General features: G+C 34.4%; 1 protein-coding gene across 7 annotated transcripts in view; it reads left to right on the forward strand.

Moving 5' to 3' along the window:
• NBEA (neurobeachin) overlaps positions 1–20,491 on the forward strand; it is a 731,576-nt gene that overhangs the window by 93,837 nt on the left and 617,248 nt on the right. For all 7 annotated transcript variants that reach the window (XM_055244143.2, XM_055244145.2, XM_063619313.1 and 4 more), the window contains exons 2-5: positions 12,200–12,431; positions 16,173–16,273; positions 16,532–16,627; positions 19,838–19,959. In XM_055244143.2, the coding sequence (XP_055100118.2) occupies positions 12,200–12,431; positions 16,173–16,273; positions 16,532–16,627; positions 19,838–19,959 (551 nt within the window). The remainder of the gene's footprint in view (positions 1–12,199; positions 12,432–16,172; positions 16,274–16,531; positions 16,628–19,837; positions 19,960–20,491) is intronic.

Consider the following 20,491-nt stretch of genomic DNA (forward strand, 5'->3'; position numbering starts at 1 on the left):
GTGAGAACATGCGGTGTTTGGTTTTTTGTCCTTGCGATAGTTTACTATCATTCTCTTACGTGTTTTTAAAGTATGTTTATTTGATTTTCTTATATTTGAACCTTCAAAATCTTTCTTGCTTTTAACTTTAACAAATTCTTTTAAATTATGGTCTACTACGTATAGATGTTTCATTTCTTACCCACAAAAATCATTGTTTCCTCATTTTACTCTTCACAGAGCTTTTATAAATATCCCCTCTCTCTTTCTTTCTTAAATCTACACCTCTGACTTTGTAGCAAGTGATTAAGTGCATTTTGTAGTCTATATTAGGATCCTGGATCTGCTGCTTACTTACGTGTGACCTTACTCTTGTTGCTTAACCTCACTTATCTTCAGTTTCTATGAGGATAGTGAAGCCTCACTGTAGTTCTTCATAGGATCGTTAAAGAATTGTTTAAATAATGAAGGTCAACTCTTTTTACTTATTATATGCTTTAGTTGCTAATAAGCAACTCATTACAAGCAAATAAATATTTTCCTAATCTTGGGATGATATTTTCATTCAGCAGTTAGCCTCTTTAACACGAATGTATTAAAAGTTAACAATAAAGGTTATAAAACCATCTCACTGTAGAAAGCATAGGCCCATTACAACATCTGTAGTAAATATTTTTACTGCTTCCGGCAATGAAATCAGAGAGCTAAATGATACTTAGAAAGGGGCATTGTGTTTTTGGCTGCGAAAGATGTACACTCAGGCTTCACATAACAGAGCCTGATTGTTAGAATTACATATATTAATTGTTAATTCCTTTCACAGCCGACTCCCCCAGCACCCCTGCAATGAGCCCATCTCTGCTATTTACATATGTAATTATTTGGCTATACCAGACTCTGCTAAAGCAGTTACAACTGGTTTAGGAGACTCATCTAAAAAAATTCTCCAATACTCTACAATTCAAGTGTATACCCTTTATTCTGCAAATTTATACAGAGGCCCATAGGCATAAACCTCATTATCTGCTTCTATTGGTTCAATCAGTAAGTGTCCGTATTGTTGATTTTCCAACCTTTTGTTTTTATATGGTTTATTTCTCGAGAACCTTTTCTGAGTTACCAATCACTAGTGTACAAGATTCACAGAAGTGACAGACTGAAGTCAGTTGGGCTCATGATAATGAACAAAAAGGATTTTTATAGTAAGACAATGGTATGGTAAAAAAGTGATGTTCGAGTTGGTTTCAGTAAATGTCCAAGTAGTATCTAACAGAGTGCATGATCCACAATAAATTTGATTTTGCTGGAAACATAAGACTTAAGCTTGCTGAATTTCATGATACTTCAGAGGTATTCGATTGGTGACTACTTTTTTTCTTTTTTTTTTTAATAGCTGGAAGCTGGGGTGGTTAGAGAACTGATAATTGCTAACCTTAACTGAATGCTAACTGTATGTCTCCCATTGTGCCTACGTATTTAACTCAATTATCTCATTTAATGCTCCCAACAATTCTATTAGACAGGAACTTTTTTTTTAGGTTTGTAGGTACATGTGAAGGTTTGTTACATAGGTAAACTCATGTCATGGGGGTGTGCTGTACAGATTATTTAATCGCTCAGGTATGTATTAAGCCCAGTATCCAATAGTTATCTTTTTTGCTTCTCTCCGTCCTCCCACCCTCCACCTTCAAATAGAACCCAGTATCTGTTGTTTCCTTCTTTATGTTAGTAAGTTTTAATTATTTATCTCCCACTTATAAGTGAGAACATGTGGTATTTGGTTTTCTGTTCCTGCATTAGTTTGCTAAGGATAATTAGCCTCCAGCTCCATCCAAATCCCCACAAGAGACATGGTATCGTTCCTTTTTATGGCTGCATAGTATTCCATCTTGTATATGTACCACATTTTCTTTATCCAGTCTGTCATTGATGGGCATTTAGGTTGATTCCATGCCATTACTATTGTGAATAGTACTACAGTGAACATTTACGTGCATGTGTTTTCATGGTAGAATAATTTGTATTCCTCTGGATATATACCCAGTAATGGGATTGCTGGGTCGAAAAGTAGTTTTGCTTTTAGCTGTTTGAGGAATCGCTATACTGCTTTCCACAGTGGTAGAACTAATTTACACTCCCACCAACAGCACGTAAGTGTTCCCCTTTCTTTGCAACTTCACCAGCACCTGTTATTTTTGACTTTTTAATAACAGCCATTCTGACTGGTATGATATGGTATCTCATTGTTGTTTTGATTTGCATTTCTCTAATGATCAGTTTTATTGAGCTTTTTATTCATAAGCTCATTGGCCACACTTATGTCTTCTTTTGAAAAGTGTCTGTTCATGTCCTTTGCCCATTTTTTAGTGGGGTTGTTTTTCTCTTGTAAATTTAAGTTCCTTATAGATTCTGGATATCAGACCTTTGTCAGATGCATAGTTTGAAAATGTTTTCTTATATTCTGTAGGTTGTCTCTTTACTCCATTGATAGTTTCTTTTGCTATGCAGAAGCTCTTAAGTTTAATTAGATCTCACCTGTCAATTTTTGCTTTTGTTGCTATTGCTTTTGGTGTCTTTTAGACAGGAACTTATATTCGCATTTTGTAGATGAAGTAACTGAGGCTTAGAGAAATGGTTTTTATAGGCTGAGTGTTGTGGCTCACACCTGTAATCCCAGCACTTTGGGAGACAGAGATGGGATGATTGCTTGAGGCCAGGAGTTTGAGACCAGCCTGTTAAACATAGTGAGATCTTGTCTCTTAAAAAAAAAAAAAGGAAAGAAATGCCTTCTTTAAAGACACACAGCTAGTGAGTGGTAGAGTTAGAATCTGAATCCAGGAAGTTTGAATTTACAGCCCATCTCTTAATCACTATTGTAGGTATTTTCATTAGTAAGCCCGAAATAGTAGAAGGAGTTGTTTCATATGAAAAGTGAAACTAGCTTTTAACTAGAGACAATATCTAGGTCAGTCAAAGGGCAGAATTTTGAAGAGGGGCTAGTTGCTTATACCTTTTGTCTCTGTTTTACTGAAAAACATATGCATAATGTAATATTTCAAAATTTGAGACAAATGTTTCCAAAAATTGTTAATTTTAGAAGACTTTAAAGATATTCTTTTTTTACTAAATTAAAAAAATTCTGGTAGGTGTATCTGTATTTATGGGGTACATGAGATGTTTTGAGACATGCAATGTGAAATAAGCATGTCATGAAGAATGGGGTCTCCATCCTCTCAAGCTTTTATCCATTGAGTTGCTAACAATCCAGTTATACTCTTTATGTTATTTTGAAATGTGCAGTTAAGTTATTATTGACTGCAGTCACCTGTTGTGCTATAAAATAGTAGGTCTTATTGATTCTTGCTAACTATATTTTTGGTACCCATAAACCAGCCCCACCTACGCACTACCCTTTCCAGCTTCTGATATCCATCCTTCTGCTCTCTATGTCCTTGAGTTGAATTTTAGATCTGACAAATAGGTGAGAACATGCGATGTTTGTCTTTCTGTGCCTGGCTTATTTCATTTAACATAATAATCTCCAACTCCATCCTTGTTGTTGCAAATGACTGAATCTCATTCTTTTTTATGGCTGAATAGTCCTCCATTGTGTATATGTACCACATTTTCTTCATCCATTCATTTGTTGTTAGACACTTAGATTGCTTCCAAATCTTAGCTATTGTAAACAGTGCTGCAACAAACACAGGAGTGCAGATATCTCTTCGATATTGTGATTTCCTTTCTTTTGGGTATGTGCTCAGCAGTAGGATTGCTGGATCCTATGGTAGCTCAATTTTTAGTTTTTTGAGGAATGTCCAAACTGTTGTCCACAGTGGTTGTACTAATTTACATTCCCAGTCATAGTGTACAAGTGTTCCCTTTTCTTCACATTTTTGCCAGTGTTTATTATGCCTGTCTTTTGAATATAAGACATTTTTAACTGGGGTGAGATGATATCTCATTGTAGTTTTGATTTGAATTTCCCTGATGATCAGTGATGTTGAGCACCTTTCATATGCCCCTTTGCCATTTGTATATCTTCTTTTGAGAAATTGCTATTTAAATCTTTTGCTCGTCTTGGTTCGGATTATTAGATATTTTTCCTATAGAGTTGCTTGAGCTCCATATGTATTCTGGTTATTAATCCGTTGTCAGATGGGTAGTTTGCAAATATTTTCTCCCATTCTCTGGGTTGTCTCTTCACTTTGTTGATTCTTTCCTGTGCTGCACAGGAGCTTTTTAACTTGATGTGATTCCATTTGTTCATGTTTGCTTTGGTTGCCTGTGCTTGTGGGGTATTGCTGGAGAAATTTTTGCTCAGACCAGTGTCCTGGAAATTTTCCTCAGTGTGTTTTTATAGTAGTTTCATGGTTTAAGGTCTGAGATTTAAGTCTTTAATCCACTTTGATTTGATTTTTGTATATCATGAGAGATAGGGGTTTAGTTTCATTCTTCTGCATACAGATATCCAGTTTACTCAGCATCATTTACTGAAGAGATTGTCTTTCCGCCAGTGTATGTTCTAGGCACCTTTGTGAAAAATGAGTTCACTGTAGGCATGTGGATTTGTTTCTGGGTTCTCTATTCTATAGTTACATTGGTCTCTGTGTCTGTTTTTATGCCAGTACCATGCTGTTTTGGTTACTATAGCTCTGTAATATAATTTGAAGTTAGGTAACGTGATTTCTCCAGTTTTGTTCTTTTTGCTTATGATAGCTTTGGCTATTCTAGGTCTTTTGTGATTCCACATAAATTTGAGCATTGGTTTATCTATTTTTCTGAAGGATGTCATTGGTATTTTGATAGGGATTGCATTGAATCTATAGATTGCTTTGGATAGTGTGGATATTTTAACAATATCGATTCTTTCAATCCGTGAACATGTAATATTTTTCTATTTTGGGTGTCCTCTTCAATATATTTCATCAGTGTTTTATAGTTTTCATTATAGAGACCTTTCACTTCTTGGAGTACATTAACTCCTAGGTATTTAATTTTATGTGTGGCTGTTGTAAATGGAATTACTTTTTAAATTTCTTTTTCACATTGTTCACTGTTGGCATATAGGAATGCTACTGATTTTTGTATGTTGATTTTGTATTCTGTAACTTTACTGAATTTATTATTCTAATAGTTTTCTTGTGAAATCTTTAAGTTTTTTCAGGTATAAGATTGCATCATCTGCAAACAAGGATAATTTGACTTCTTCCTTTCCCATTTGGATACCTTTTCTAGCTTTCTCTTGTATAATTATGCTAACTGGGACTTCCAGGACTATGTTGAATAACAGTGTTAACAGTGGGTATCCATATCGTGTTCCAGATCTTAGAGAAATGGCTTTCAGTTTTTCTCCATTCAGTGTGATACTAGCTTTGGGTCTGTAGTGTATGCTTTTTGTTATGTTGAGGTATGTTCCCTCTGTCCTTAGTTTTTTGAGAGTTTTTATCATGAAGGGATGTTGAATTTTATCAAATGCTTCTTTAGCATCAATTGAAATGATCTTGTGGTTTTTCTTCATTCTGCTGATATGATGTATCAGATTGATGGGATTTGTATATGTTGAACCATCCTTGCATCCCAGGGATAAATCCCACTTGATCATGATGAATGATCTTTCTAATGTATTGTTGAATTTGGTTTGCTTTGTTTTCTGTTGAGGATTTTTGCATCAATATTCATCAGAGGTATTGGTCTGTAGTTTTCTTTCTTTTTTTATTTTATTTTTTATGTGTCTGTGACTGGTTTTGGTATCAGGGTAATACTGGCCTCATAGAATGAGTTTGGAAATAGTCCTTCCTCCTCTATTTGGAAGTATGCCCTTCTCCTCTATTTTTCAGAATAGTTTGAGTAGGATTAATATTAGTTCTTTAAATATTTGGTTAGAATTCAGCAGTGAAGCTATCATTTCCCGGGCTTTTCTTTACTGGGAGACTTTTATTACAACTTCAGTCTTGTAGTTTGTTATTAGTCTGTTCAGATTTTGGATTTCTTCCTGGTTCAATCTTGGTATTTGTATGTGTGGAGCAATTCATCCATTTCTTCTAGATTTTCCAAATAATTTGCATGTGGTTGCTCACAGTAGCCACTAATGATCCTTTGAATTTTTGTAGTATCAGTTGTAATGTCTCCTTTTTTATTTCTGATTTTATTTATTTGGATCCTCTCTCTTAGTCTGGCTAAAGATTTGTCAATTTTGTTTAGCTTTCCAAAAAATGAACTTTTTGTTTCATTGATCTTTTGTATTGTTTTCTTCATTTCAGTTTTACTTATTTCTGCTCTGATCTTTATTATTTCTTTTCTTCTACTAATTTTGGATTTGGTGTGCTCTTGATCGTTTAGTTCTTTAAGATGCAGCATTTGATTGTCTATTTGATATTCTTCCTGTTTTTTGATATTGGCACTTACAAACATCCCTCTTAGTACTGCTTTTTTGTATCCCATAGGTTTTGGCATGTTGTGTTTCTATTATTATTTGTTTCAAGAAAATTTTCAGTTTCCTTCTTAATTCTTCATTGACCCACTTGCCATTCAGGAGCATATTGTTTAATTTCCATGTATTTGTATAGTTTCCGAAATTTCTCTAGGAGTTTCTAATTTTATTCCATTATCAGAGAAGATGCTTTATATTATTTCATTTTTTTTGGAATGTCTCAAGATTTGTTTTGTGACCTAACATACGGTCTGTCTTTTCGGCTGATCCATGTGCTGAGGAAGAGAATGTGTATTCTGCAGCTCCTGGATGAAATGTTCTGTAAATATCTATTAGCTCAATTTGGTCTGTAGTTCAGATGAATTCTGATGTTTCTTTGTTTATTTTTTTCCTGGAAGATGTGTCCAGTGCTGAAAGTGAGGTTTTGAAGTCTCCAGATATTATGGTATTGGAACCTATATCTGTCTTTAGCTGTAATAATATTTCCTTTATATGTCTTGGGTGCTCCAGTGTTGGGGGCATATATATTGAAATTGTTATATCCTCTTGCTTAATTGACACCCTTATCTTTATATAGTGACCTTCTTTGACTCTTTTTATTGTTTTTGTCTTGAAATCTCTTTTGTCTTATATAAGTATATTGACTTCTGCTCTTTTTTTGGTTTTCTTTGGCATGGGATATCTTTTTCCATCTGTTTATTTTCAGTCTTTGTGTGTCTTTATAGGTGAAGTGTGTTTCTTTTAGGCAACAGACCGATAGGTCTTGCTTTTTCATCCATTTAGTTAGTCTGTGTCTTTTGATTGGCGAATTTAGTGTATTTACATTCAATGTTATTATTAAGTAAGGTTGTACTCTTGCCATTTTGTTTTTGGTTTTCTGGTTGTTTTGTGATCTTCTTTCTTACATTTCTGTCCTCTAGTGAAGATGATTTTCTCTGGTGATTTAGTTTCTTGATTTGTATTTTTTGTGTGTCCATTGTATATTTTTTGGTTTGAGGTTACCATGAGCCTTGCAAATACTATCTTATCATTCATTATTTTAACCTAATAACACTATTTGCATAAGCAAACAAACAAGCAAAAAGAAAACTAGTAAAAACTTGCCTTAACTTCATTTTCTCGCTTTTTAACTTTTTGTCTGTTTATATCTCATTATGCTTCCTATGTCTTGAAAAGTTGTTGTAGTTATTATTTTTGTTTGGTTCATTATTTAGTCTTTCTACTTAGGGTAAGAGTAGTTTGCAAACCACAGTAACAGTGTTATAATATTCTGTGTTTTTCTGTGTACTTACATTACCAGTAAGTTTTGTATTTTCAGGTGATCATTTATTGCTCATTAATGCTGTTTTCTTTCTGATCGAAATACCCCCTTTAGCATTTCTTGTAGGACAGGTCTTGTGTTGATGAAATCCCTTAGCTTTATATTTGTTTGGTAAAGTCTTTATTTCCTCTTCATGTTTGAAGGATATTTTCACTGGATATACTATTCTAGGGTAAAAGGATTTTTCCCTCAGCAATTTAAATATGTCCTGCCACTGACTCCTGGCATATACGGTTTTCACTGAAAAGTCTGCTGCCAGATGTATTGGAGCTCCTTTGTATGTTCTTATTTCTTTTCTCTTGCAGCTTTTAGGATTCTTACTTTATTCTTGACCTTTGGGCGTTTGATTACTAAATGTCTTGAGGTAGTCTTCTTTGGGTTAAATCTTTTTGGTGTTCTATAACCTTCTTGTACTTGGATGTTGTCTCTAGGTTTGGGTAGTTCTTTGTTATTTGAAGGTTTACTCAAAATAAACTTTCTACATCTATCTGTTTCTCTCCCTCCTTTTTAAGGCCAATACCTCTTAGATTTGCCCTTTTGAGGCTATTCTCTAGATCGTGTAGGCATGTGTCATTGGTTTTTATTCTTTTTTCTCCTCTGTGTGTTTTCTAATAGCCTTTCTTCAAGCTGATTAATTCTTTCCTCTGCTTGTTCCAGTCTGCTCTTAAAGGACTTGATGCATTCTTAAGTATGCCAATTGCATTTTTGAGCTGCAGAATTTCTGCTTGATTTTTAAAAATTATTTAAATATCTTTGTTCAATTTATCTGATAGAATTCTGAATGCCTTCTCTGTGTTATCTTGAATTTCTTTGAGTTTCGTCAACACAGCTATTTTGAATTCTCTGTGAAAGGTCACACACATATCTTTGTTTCTCCAGGATTGATTCTTGGTGCCTTATTTAGTTCATTTGGTGAGGTCATGTTTTTCTGGATGGTGTTAATGCTAGTAGATGTTCTCCGGTGCCTGGGCATTGAAGAGTTAGGTATTTGTTGTACTCTTCATTGCCTGAGCTTATTTATAGCCACCCTTCTTGGGCAGGCTTTCTAATGACACTGTGGTTCTTCCAGACTTGTAGAGGCACTGCCTTGATGGTCTTGGGCAAGATCTGGGATAATTCTCTAGATTACCAGGCAGAGTCGCTTGTTCTCTTCCCTTACTTTCTCCCAAGCACACAGAGTCTCTCTCTCTTTCTGTTCTGATACACCTAAAGCTGGGGCTGGTATGACGTATGACACAAGCACCCCTATGACCACCACTACCATGACTGTGCTGGGTCACACCTGAAGCAAGCACAGTGCTGGGTCTTGCCCAAGGCCTGCCTTAATCACTCCTTGGCTATAGCCTATGTTCACTCAAGGCCCTAGGGCTCTACAATTAGCAAGTAGCAAAGCCAACTCTGCCTGTGTCCTTCTCTTCAGGGTGGCAAAGTCCCCCTGGCCACTAGCAGGTCCAGAGATGCCATATAGGAGTCTGGGACTAGAGTCTTAGAAATCTTAGAAACCTTAGAAATCTATTGGCATTCTGTTGTATTGCGGCTGAGCTGGCACTCCAACCACAAGACACAGTCCTTCCCCTTTTCCACTTTTCCCCTTTCCAAAGGCTGAGGAGCCTCACCCCTTAGCCACTGCCACTCCTGGCCATGAGGAGTACTGCCAAAGTACCACGACATTCCCTGGAGGACCAAGGGCTCTTATGTCAGCTTGTGGTGAATGCTGCCTGGCCTGGACTCACCCATCAGGGCAGTGGGCTCCCCTTTGGCTCAGGGCAGGTCTAGAAATGCTGTCCAAGAATCAAGTCCTAGAATTGGGGACCCCAAGAGCCCACTTGGTGCTCTACCTTACTGCGGTGTTGTTGGTACCTAAGATACAAGACAAAGTCCCCTTTACTCTTCCTTCTGTTTTTATCAAACGGAAGGAGTTTTGCCCCATAGCCACCACAGCTGGTAATGTGCATAGTCTCACCTGAAGCCAACAAGTCTCAGAAACTCATCAAGGCCCTCAACGTAGTACCTTGGTATCACTGCTGGTTATTCAGGACCCAAGGGCTCTTCAGTTAGCACCTGATGAATGCTGCCTAGACTGGGTCCTTTCCTTCAAGGCAGTGGGTTTCCTTCTGTCCCAGGGTGTATCTAGAAATGTCATCCCAGAGCTAGAGCCTGGAACAAGGGCCTCATGACCTCAGGGTGCCCTATTCTTCTGTGGCAGAACTGGTAAACAAGATGCAAGACAAACTCCTCCCTACTCTTCCCTCTCCTCTTCTGAAGTGGAAGGAAGGGGTTTCTTTTGTATCCACAAGCTGTGCAGAATGAGGTTAAGGGAGGGGTGATGCCAGCATTCCCTTAGCTGCCCCAGCTGGTATCTCAGTGTGTCCATGCCACTTTAGTCCACTGTGTTTGGGCCTAGTTTAGCACTAGGACTCACCTATGAGGTGCAGTCCTTATGGCCCAGACTGCCTTTCAAGTTTACTTAGACACAAAGAGCACTCTGGCCTTTGGTACTGAGGTTTACAGGCACTCAGGTTTGGACCTGAGGTTTTCAGGCACTCAGGTTTGGACCGCTGGTATCATTGATTCCCCTCCGGCTAGGGCTGGTTGAGATGCCTTCTTGTGGGTGGACATCAGCTTAGTTTGGTCAGGTTTTCCTTTATGCTATAACAAGATGGCACCAGGTTCAGTGCCTCACAATTGCTCTGTTCTCCCTTCACTAGCACTCAGAGATGCTCTTGGCACCAAGCCATGCTGCCGGGGTCAGGGAGGGGTGGTGTCAGAGACTCAGAACTGTTTTCCTATCTTTTCAGTGTCTCTTTCAGTGATATGAGGTTAAAACCAGGTTCTGTGAGTGCTCACGTGATTTTTAGCTCTTACGAAGATGCTTTTTTCTGTGTAGTTGTTTGTTAACTTAGTGTCCTTGTGGTAGGGTTAGGGGGACGATCTATGGAGTTTTCTGTTCTGCCATCTTGCCTCACCTCCCTCCTAAAAATATCCTTAAATGAGATTGTAATGTTTATATGAACTTGCATGAAGACAGAGTTCTTGTATTTGGATCCTGGGTCTCTTACCCATTTTGTAACATTCTTCAACATACTTTTAACTCTGTGCCTGTGATTCCTTATCTGTAAAATGAAGATAATAATAGTGTCATAATAGATGTAAAACATTTAAAACAGTACTAAATGCCATGTAAGGTTAAGTGGTGGTATTATTACTATTTATCCTATTTACATAATATTCTGTGGTCATCTGTCAGTATTTGTGAATACCTTTCAGTAATAGGAAATTAATTCTACTTCTTGATCCTAATTCTACTCCCTGTCTGTTCCTAATCTTGTTTTTCCTTTGCTTCCTCTTTTCTTATCTACTCATATTTTATGTCTTCCTTCATGCTTTGTGTAACTTTTAGCCACCTTCAGTATTTTTTAGAATAAAGTAATGTATGCATACATACATATACATCTTTGTTCCTAGAATTTAGCACTGTTAGTGCATGGTTTTTATCTTGCACATTCATATATTCTAGTTCCAGAACAGTAACTTCTAGACCTTAACAAATTATTTATTGAATGAACAAAGGAATCAATGACTTCAAATTTGTCAGACGTTGTATATGATTATTATTTTATTCCTAAATCTTATCATTCTTTAGACCAAAAGGATATCCAGTTTGACAGTGTTCTTTTTTAAGAATGATGCTTTTAGCGAATATAATAGTTCCTATGGGATTCGATCAACAGAGAGTGAAAGAGTATTATTATGTTATTTTATTCTATGTGTATTTGTCTATTACTGTACTTAAAATACCAAATGGGAGGGGTAGTATGACTTTGGACTCATTTGCCATAATGCTGAAGTCAAATATGTTACTGTTAAATCAGCTTTCTTTTACCCAATTCATATTTGTGCTTTAAAAAAAAAAAAAAAAAAGCATTACAAGACCTTGCATAGTCTGTTCAACTTATTTTTTAACATTCATTTCATTATTTCAACATTTATTATAAGTTGTATCAGTTTCATATTTCTTCATATTCTATATATGGAGATTATGCCCCAGTTATATCTCTTTGTCTGTAAGACTAGTAATGTCAAAAAAATGAATTTCATGTCTTAAAATTTATCCTTAGTAAATTCTGTATTTTCTGTTGATTATCCCTTTTAAAGGCCAAACCCTCTTTTTAGGAATTTTTCCTGAATCTCACCCAGGAATCCCATGCAGTAGTTTGCTCTATTTTACTACATTTGAAATCACCTTTTTCCATTTATGTGAAAATTAGATTTCTGTTTGCTAGTTTCGATGCTCACAACGCCTTTCACTTATCTGTAGCTCTTAATACTTTTGATCAAAATTAATTTTATACCAGAATCCTTAAAATTTTTTAGAGTAGTAGCTTTGAATTCTTGTTATTATTTCATTCTACTGTCATCAGTAACTTCCCATGTTAACACTGTTGTTTCTTTCTGTTTACTTTCAGCTGGTTGGTGGAGAATTTGACTTGGAGATGAACTTTATTATCCAGGATGCTGAGAGTATAACATGTATGACAGAGCTTTTGGAGCACTGTGATGTAACATGTCAAGCAGAAATATGGAGCATGTTTACAGCCATTCTACGAAAAAGTGTTCGGAATTTACAGACTAGCACAGAAGTTGGGCTAATTGAACAAGTATTGCTGAAAATGAGTGCTGTAGATGACATGATAGCAGGTATGGGGTTGTCTGACAGGAAAGTATAACTTAAATGTTTATAAAGTTTCACATACTTCTCTTTATATTCTATAGGTAATGTAGATTTGTTGACACTTCTTTGATTTAAAATAAATGGAAATGTATGGAAATTTTACTTTTATATTAATGGAAAACCTGAACAGTGGAAGAAGAAAAACATACTTACTATAGTAGACAAACATAATTACTAATGTTGTTTTCTAAATTTTAAAAAATCTCAGTACCACGGAGTGCTATGAAATCTATCAGAAAAATAAACAGTATTTTTTATGTAGTATTTCATTAAGCTTTTACATAATTAAAATACCACGATAGGTATTACAGTTCTGTATAGTGAGCATTTTACCAAATTCTTCTAGTTCTGTGCCCTTCAATCTGGCATATATGCAACTATGACAGGAGGTACTAAAAGCCTTAGATAAGCATGGTGTATTTTTTGGACATGTCCATTTTGGAAGAAACTTTTGTATTAAAATAAACTAATATATTATGGGCTAGAACATAAAATTCACCAAGAATTTCAAGATAAAAATACTAATGTTTTGCTTGTTTGGGTGATTTCAAACAATAACTTTGAAATCTATAATTTTTTTGCCACCAACCCTTTACTACCTTGCACGCTCATTCTCCTGTGTGGCTAGATGCATTTCAGAAAAGTGTTTTGAATATTATTCCAGAGCAAATATCATTCCAGAAAATAAGTTTAAAGTTTGAAATGTTTATTTTTTGTAAGCCATGAATCTTCAGCCTAAGTATCTTCTGACATAAAAGCATTTTCATAATTATAAAAGTGCTGATATTACCCTCCACAGTGTTATAACTGATCCTGGAAAGTAGTTCAGATACCAGAGAATACTCTTTTAACATTTTGGCTTATGCATTTAATTATTTTTAAAATTTATGGAACAAAACATTAAACAAGAAAGAATGGAATGAAAAATGGGTTTAAAAAGAATGCAAAATTGCAAAAAGAATGCTTTGAATTTAAATATTTCAAAAAATTTGATTTTCTGAGAAAATATATTAAAAATCATCTCTAGTTACCTTCAGGGTGGCATATATCTTTTTTTAGAATGATTTAGCAGTCCCTGTATTGGGTACTGATGGCTAACTTGATGAAAAATGAGATTCAGACATCTATTTCTTAAAATACCTTTTTAATAAAGATATAGTAATAGCGTTTCTATAAATTCTAGAGTTACTTAATAGGAATTTATTAATATAGACTTATGTGTACACGTTTTATAGAACATCATATGATCTTTTAATTCTTATATCTGAGCTTAAGCTCTTAATTTTTTTTTTGTAAATTGGCTCCTACTCTATGGAGTGCAGTTTAGAGAATGAGCCAAAATTACATGCATAGTAGTTTACTGGTACATAATTCATCAGCACTGAAATGTAAAAGTGACAGTGAGGATGATTGTACCATAGAAGTTCATATCTTGACATTGCTATTACGTAAAGCTCCTTAATTCTCTTATCTTTTTCTCAGTAATAATAACACAAAATTTTCACTTTTTGTAATTTCTAGCATTTCCCTTCAAAAGAGCTTAATGATGGAAGGATATGAGAAAAGAGAATAAATGTCAGAAAAATACCTCTGTCTTGCTTTTTAATAGGGAAATTAAACTTTAAATATTATACTAAGGAAGAACCAGTAGCCACCAAAACACTGCTAACAGTTCATATCTGAATGTATTGTAGTATGTTAAATTCAATGGGGTACTTTTTATTTAGTAATGTAGTAAAAGTGTCACTAGAAGGTGGCTAAATTAAACATTTATAGCAAATTGATAAGAAGATTTCATGGTCTTAGTATTTTTTCTTTTAAAAAATCATTTCTAATTACTTTCAATCTTGTTCTCCAGAAAAGAAGACTTTCTATAATAAAATTTAATTGAGCTGTTTGGTTGTGTTACATATACAATATATAAGTAATTCGTATTTTTTCTCTATCTAAAATAATTTCTGATTACTTTTAATCTTGTTCTCCAGGAAAGACCTTCTGTAATAGAATTAAACTGAACTGCTTGGTTGTGTTACATATACAATGTGCAAGGAATTTCTAAAAATTTCTAATTAAATACAAATTTAATAGATTACTTTTTGTGACATACATGGGAGTTAAGATAAAGATGAAGTCTTGTATAACCTGAAAAAATTTAAACGTTGCAAATATTTTTTAAAGTTTTTCTAAAAGTATTTCATGTAAACCTTTAAGAAATCTTCTGTAAAGGTTGCCATTGCAGCTAATTGCTTAAAAATACTTCATATTATAGCAACATTAAATGGGCTAAGAAAAAAATACTTCATATAAGCTTAGGGTTTTGATAGTACTTAAATTTTTTTATAGAAACACACTTTTTGACCTATATGTACTAATATTTTAATACATTTTTGTTGCTTCAGTGATTACATGTTTTATTTCATTAAAATATCACTCTGAAAGTGGCATATCCACTGTCACAATTTTATCATAGAGATTGCTTGTGTGTTAAATAAAATTATTTAATTATTAATTGATTATTAATTGATGAAAATAAGCATACTAAGTTTCAATTTTGAAATATACAAATGACAAATTTTTTTTAAGTCTCAAATTCCGGTTATTAATCTGTGATATGATATTGAATAATATACATTATATATCAGTACTAAATATTTCAACTTACCTTAACCTAACCTTTTTATTAATTGATTATAAGCTTTTAGAATATATATGTGTATTGCTTTGTAATAACCTTTGTGGCATGTTTCATTCTTAAGAAATGCTTTAAAAATTGAGAAAATGAAGTATAAATGTTTAGATGTTCAAGTTCTTGCAAAGAACTGACAGAAGAAGTACTAATCACAATATGTAGAGAAAGCAATCAGAGACAAGAGATTAAATGTATAATTTTTCTCATTATTAGGTGTGCTGGTGTGTCTGTTATATGCACATAAACACTCACACTAGCATGATGGATACCACTAGTAATGTATTTAAATTACACTTCTACTTATAGACTAGTGTGTAAGAGTGCAGATTCTGAAGCTATACTGTCTGGGTTTGAATCCTGATTCTACCACTTGCTAGGTCTGTGTCCTTGGGCAATGGGAATAAATTATCTGTGCCACAATTTACTGATTTTAAAAGGGGATAATAATGGTACTTACCTCATAGGCTTGTTAGGAGGATTTGTGAGGTTAGTATCTGTAAACCACTTAGAATAATGTCTCACCTGGAGTAACTGGTAAAAATTGCTAATGGGCCAAGGAATATACCAAGAATATATTAAGAACAGATAATTCTGAAAGACAATATAGTCAGCTGTTACTTTTTCATTTGACAATAACCAGTTGGCAATTTAAAATCTTTGTGCGTTTGCATATTTTGCCTACCTTTCCCTGCACACAGCAGGCTGTGTTGTGGTGTGTGTGTGTGTGTGTGTGTGTTCTGGGAATATATAAAATCTATTTTACATTTCTGCTAAGACAGCTTAATTGAGGTGGTAATTTAATGGGGGAAAATCATGTAATTCAAATAAATTCTTTTGGTTATTTAATAGTTAAAAATTGTTAATTGGAGTGGCTATTCATGAGGACATTTAGCTGTATTAGATACATATATATATAGAGAGAGATGACAATGATAACTTTTATCTTTCAAAAAGTATATTACCTTGACAGATGGCAGCTCATGACTAGAGTTCAGAATAACTTTATTTTCCTTTGAAGATCTTCTAGTTGATATGTTGGGGGTTCTTGCCAGCTACAGCATCACTGTCAAGGAGTTGAAGCTTTTGTTCAGCATGCTTCGAGGAGAAAGTGGAATCTGGGTAAGCTGTGGTCAGAGGGAAAGGTATTCAGTATCAGTCCAGTAATACTTAATGTTCAAAAGTTTGTCTCTAGAGAGCTATATACTTGAATTTTTAATGGAAATGGCTTTCTTCTTAAATGATTTAGTAAATGTTTTGTAAATGATTTAAAATTAATTTTTCTCTCTAGTTAGAAAACAGTCCAATGGCTAACATGGTATATTAAGTATGATTGCTAAATTTGTACAATGACATTTCTTTCTTTTGTTGTTTCCCCAGCCAAGACATGCAGTAAAATTATTATCAGTTCTTAATCAGATGCCACAGAGACACGGTCCTGATACTTTTTTCAATTTCCCTGGTTGCAGTGCTGCGGTAAGTTTTAAATACATGTGCTGATTTTTATTTATTTACTTTTAGGTCAACTTTAGTAAGGTTTAATTTACATATAATAAAATTTACCAGTTTAGAAAGCACAACTTAATGAGTTTGGAAGTCGTACAACCACTACTATATAATGATTTGAACAATTTCATCACTCCCAAAAATTCCCTAGTGCCTGTTGGAAGACATGGCCCTCTACCCATCCCCACTCCTTACTACCTCTGATTTACTTTGTGTTCCTATAGTTTTGCCTTTTCTAGATTGTCACATAAATAAAATCATACAGTATACAGTGTTTTTTTTTTTTTTTTTTTTTTTTTGACGGAGCCTTGCTGTCACCTAGGCTGGAGTTCAGTGGCGTGATCTCGGCTCATTGCAACCTCTGCCTCCCGGGTTCAAGCAGTTCTCCTGCCTCAGCCTCCCGAGTAGCTGGGACTAGAGGCACCCACCACCACGTCCAGCTAATTTTTTGTATTTTTAGTAGAGACAGGTTTCGCCATGTTGGCCAGGCTGCTTTCAGACTCCTAACCTCCTGTTTGCCCACCTAGGCCTCCCAAAGTGCTGGGATTACAGGTGTGAGCCACCGCACCCGGCCTGGTATATAGTCTTTTGTGTCAGGCTTCTTTCACTTACATGATACTTTTGAGATTTTTCCATGTTGTAGTTTTAATTACTTTTTTATTCTCTTCTCTCTTTTTTTGAGTAGTATTGCATTTTATGGATATACCACAGTTTATCCATCCTGTCCATTCACTAGTTGATGGACTTTTGGGTTTCTAGTTTTTGGCTGTTATAAATAAAATTGCTGTGAACATTTGAGCACAGGTCTTTCTATGGACATATGTTTTCTTATCTTTCGATTAAATACCTGAGTGAGATTGCTGGATTTTATGGTAACTGCCTGTTTACTTTCATGAGAAACTGTCTACTTGTTTTCTGTATTAGAACATTGTACATTCCTATAAGCAGTGTATGAGAGTCCCACTTGATCTTCACCCTGGACATTTTCAGTCTTTTAAACTTGAGGCATTTAAATGGTTATGTACAGTAGTCCCACCTTATCCATGGGGGATATATCCTAAGACTGGCTCAGTAGATACCTGAAACTGTGGATGGTACTGAACTATGTATATAATACATACTATGGTTTTTTCCTCTACATACATACCTGTGATAAAGTTTAAATTACAAACTGTGCACAGTAAGAGATTAATAACAACAATAATAAAATATAACAATTATAGCAATATATTATAGTAAAACTTTTGTGAGTGTTGTGTCTCCCTCCCTCCCCTTCCTCTTTGTCTCTCTCTCAAAATATCTTACTGTACTGTACTCACCTGTTTTTGGACTGTGGTTGACCATGGGTAACTGAAACCATGAAACCACAGATAAGAGGGAATCTACTGTAGTGGTACCTCATCATAGTTTAATTTTGCATTTTATTCATGACTGATGATGATGAGCATTTTTCCATGTGTTTATTGGCCATTCTTATGTCTTCATTTGTGATATTTCTGTTCAAATCTTCTGTTCATTTAAAAAATTTGGTTGTTTTTATTATCCTAAGAGTTCATTATATATTTGGAATGTAAGTTCATCTATTAGATCAAGGTAAAATATTCCCTGTCTTAAAAAGTCAAGAAAAGTTATATATTGTTTGATAATAAAATGTTATTTATATTGTATGGTAATAAAACTGCCTGAACTAATTGCTTAAATACTAAAATCCGAAAGGTTAGTATAGGGTTTAACTCTTCATTTGAAATAGTGTGTGTGTGTCTGTGTGTGTGTGTATGTGTCTGTGTGTGTGAGCATTTGCACGTATGTGTGTGTATGTGTATTTTTTTTTAACAGCAAGCACTTAAAAATCTTTGACTACTTTGAGATTATTTATTGGCCGCCTACATCTTCAGTCATTATGCTTGGAGTAGATTACATTCCTTACTCTTGAAGAACTCTGATGGCTAGATATGCAAATACAGCTTGTTACAATGAGAATTATAAATGATACTGTAGATTTAGGTACTCTCTGAGTACTATGGGAACACAATTGAAAAGAGAGACCATGCTAGGTTGAAGTCCAGAAAAGCTTCACAGATGAGGAACATACTAGTCTGCTGTTAAAGAATAAATGAGATTTTGTTGGAAGGAGGAATGATTTGGATAGAAGCAACATGATGTATAGGAAGAGGAACTGTAAAAGAACTAGTGGAATAGCTGGTATATTTAGATGTACTTTGGAATGTGGGGTTGGGTAGTAGAGGAGGATAAAATCAGAAGGTTTGTTGGAGCCATAGCATGTGGGAAGTCTTGTATAACCTGAAGAAATTTAAATTTTATTCTGAATGCAGAAGATTTTTGACATGGAAGATCCGTGTTGTATTTGAGAAAGGCCATTGTCAGCAACATGAATAATCTGTTTGAGGAACAGATTAATTTTAAAATCATAATGAGTAATTATCTTTTAGGTAGAATTTGGATAAAGTCTAGGAAAATAAATAAATCTATTCAGATGTTTCTTGAAGTCAGGTGAAATAATCAGCTACTTATTTATTCCTTAGAATGGCTACATTTTATTTGATTGCTATTTTCAAGGGAGTCCTGTATTACTCCTTTTCTGCTTATGAATGGATCTGAATCCTTTTTGGTTATAAATATCAGTGGTTAAGTTTCTGAGTAATAAATGTCATACCTTGCCTTTCTTGGTTTCAATGTTGTTAGCATTATGAACATTATCTCTTAATGCTTGCATTTCTTCAATATTGATTCCATTAACATTTTCTAGCTCAGTCATTTTTGGCTTTAAATATTCAATCTCCTTTAACCAAATGGATTACTACTAAAAACCTAGCATAAACCATAGAAAACTGAAATTGGGAGGCTTATGTGTAAGAGACGTATACTGATGAAATTAGATGGGGACTTCTTGGAGTATAGTCTGAAACCCGCTGTGTAACCTAGAGATAAAATCTAATTCACTGAGTATTTGAAAATTGAATGTTTCTGTAATCAACAAATACTATTTAGGTGTACTGAGATTGTTTTAATAAAATTCTAGCTTTTATTTTATGGATTTGTTTGTGATTTTCTGGTATTTATACTTTGATTGTTATTTAATCTGCAAAAACCATATTTGACCTTAGCTGCTGTCACATTTCTTTAACTGATACTTTTGTACCTTTTCTCATTGCCTTGTAGGCAATTGCCTTGCCTCCTATTGCAAAGTGGCCTTATCAGAATGGCTTCACCTTAAACACTTGGTTTCGTATGGATCCATTAAATAATATTAATGTTGATAAGGATAAACCTTATCTTTATTGGTGAGTAATATGTTTAATTTTAGGACTTTTTTCTTTAAGTACTTGAATTCTATAAATGTATAGTCTCAAGGCAACTTAGATAGAATATATGTATATATGTGTGTATAATATATGCTAGAACTGTGAAGACACTGTAAATCAGTTTTATTTATGTATGTATATATGCATTTATTTTGCTATTGATTCTAGGTCATCTTCATCATGATTATCATTCTTTTTCAATTACAGTTTAAAAGTCAAAGGTACAGACTTTCTGTCCCAGTCTCCTTCAATGTATATCAGTTGTGGGATTTTTAGTGAGGATTGCTGGTCCCTGAAAAAAAATCCAAACTTTTACCAGATTTCATTCATTTTTGCCTTTTCACTTAGTTTGTTCTATGAGCATAACTGACATATGCTTTAAAATTGTTGATAATAACTATGTAAGAAATTATAAGATAAAATTATTTGGTGTAGACAACTACAATGAGTTGATCAACCTAACAATGTGTTGATCTGTAAGGGTTGAAAGCTTGGTAATTTTAGTATGCCA

The sequence above is a fragment of the Symphalangus syndactylus genome, chromosome 15 (assembly GCF_028878055.3).
Source record: "Symphalangus syndactylus isolate Jambi chromosome 15, NHGRI_mSymSyn1-v2.1_pri, whole genome shotgun sequence".
Lineage (NCBI taxonomy): Eukaryota > Metazoa > Chordata > Mammalia > Primates > Hylobatidae > Symphalangus > Symphalangus syndactylus.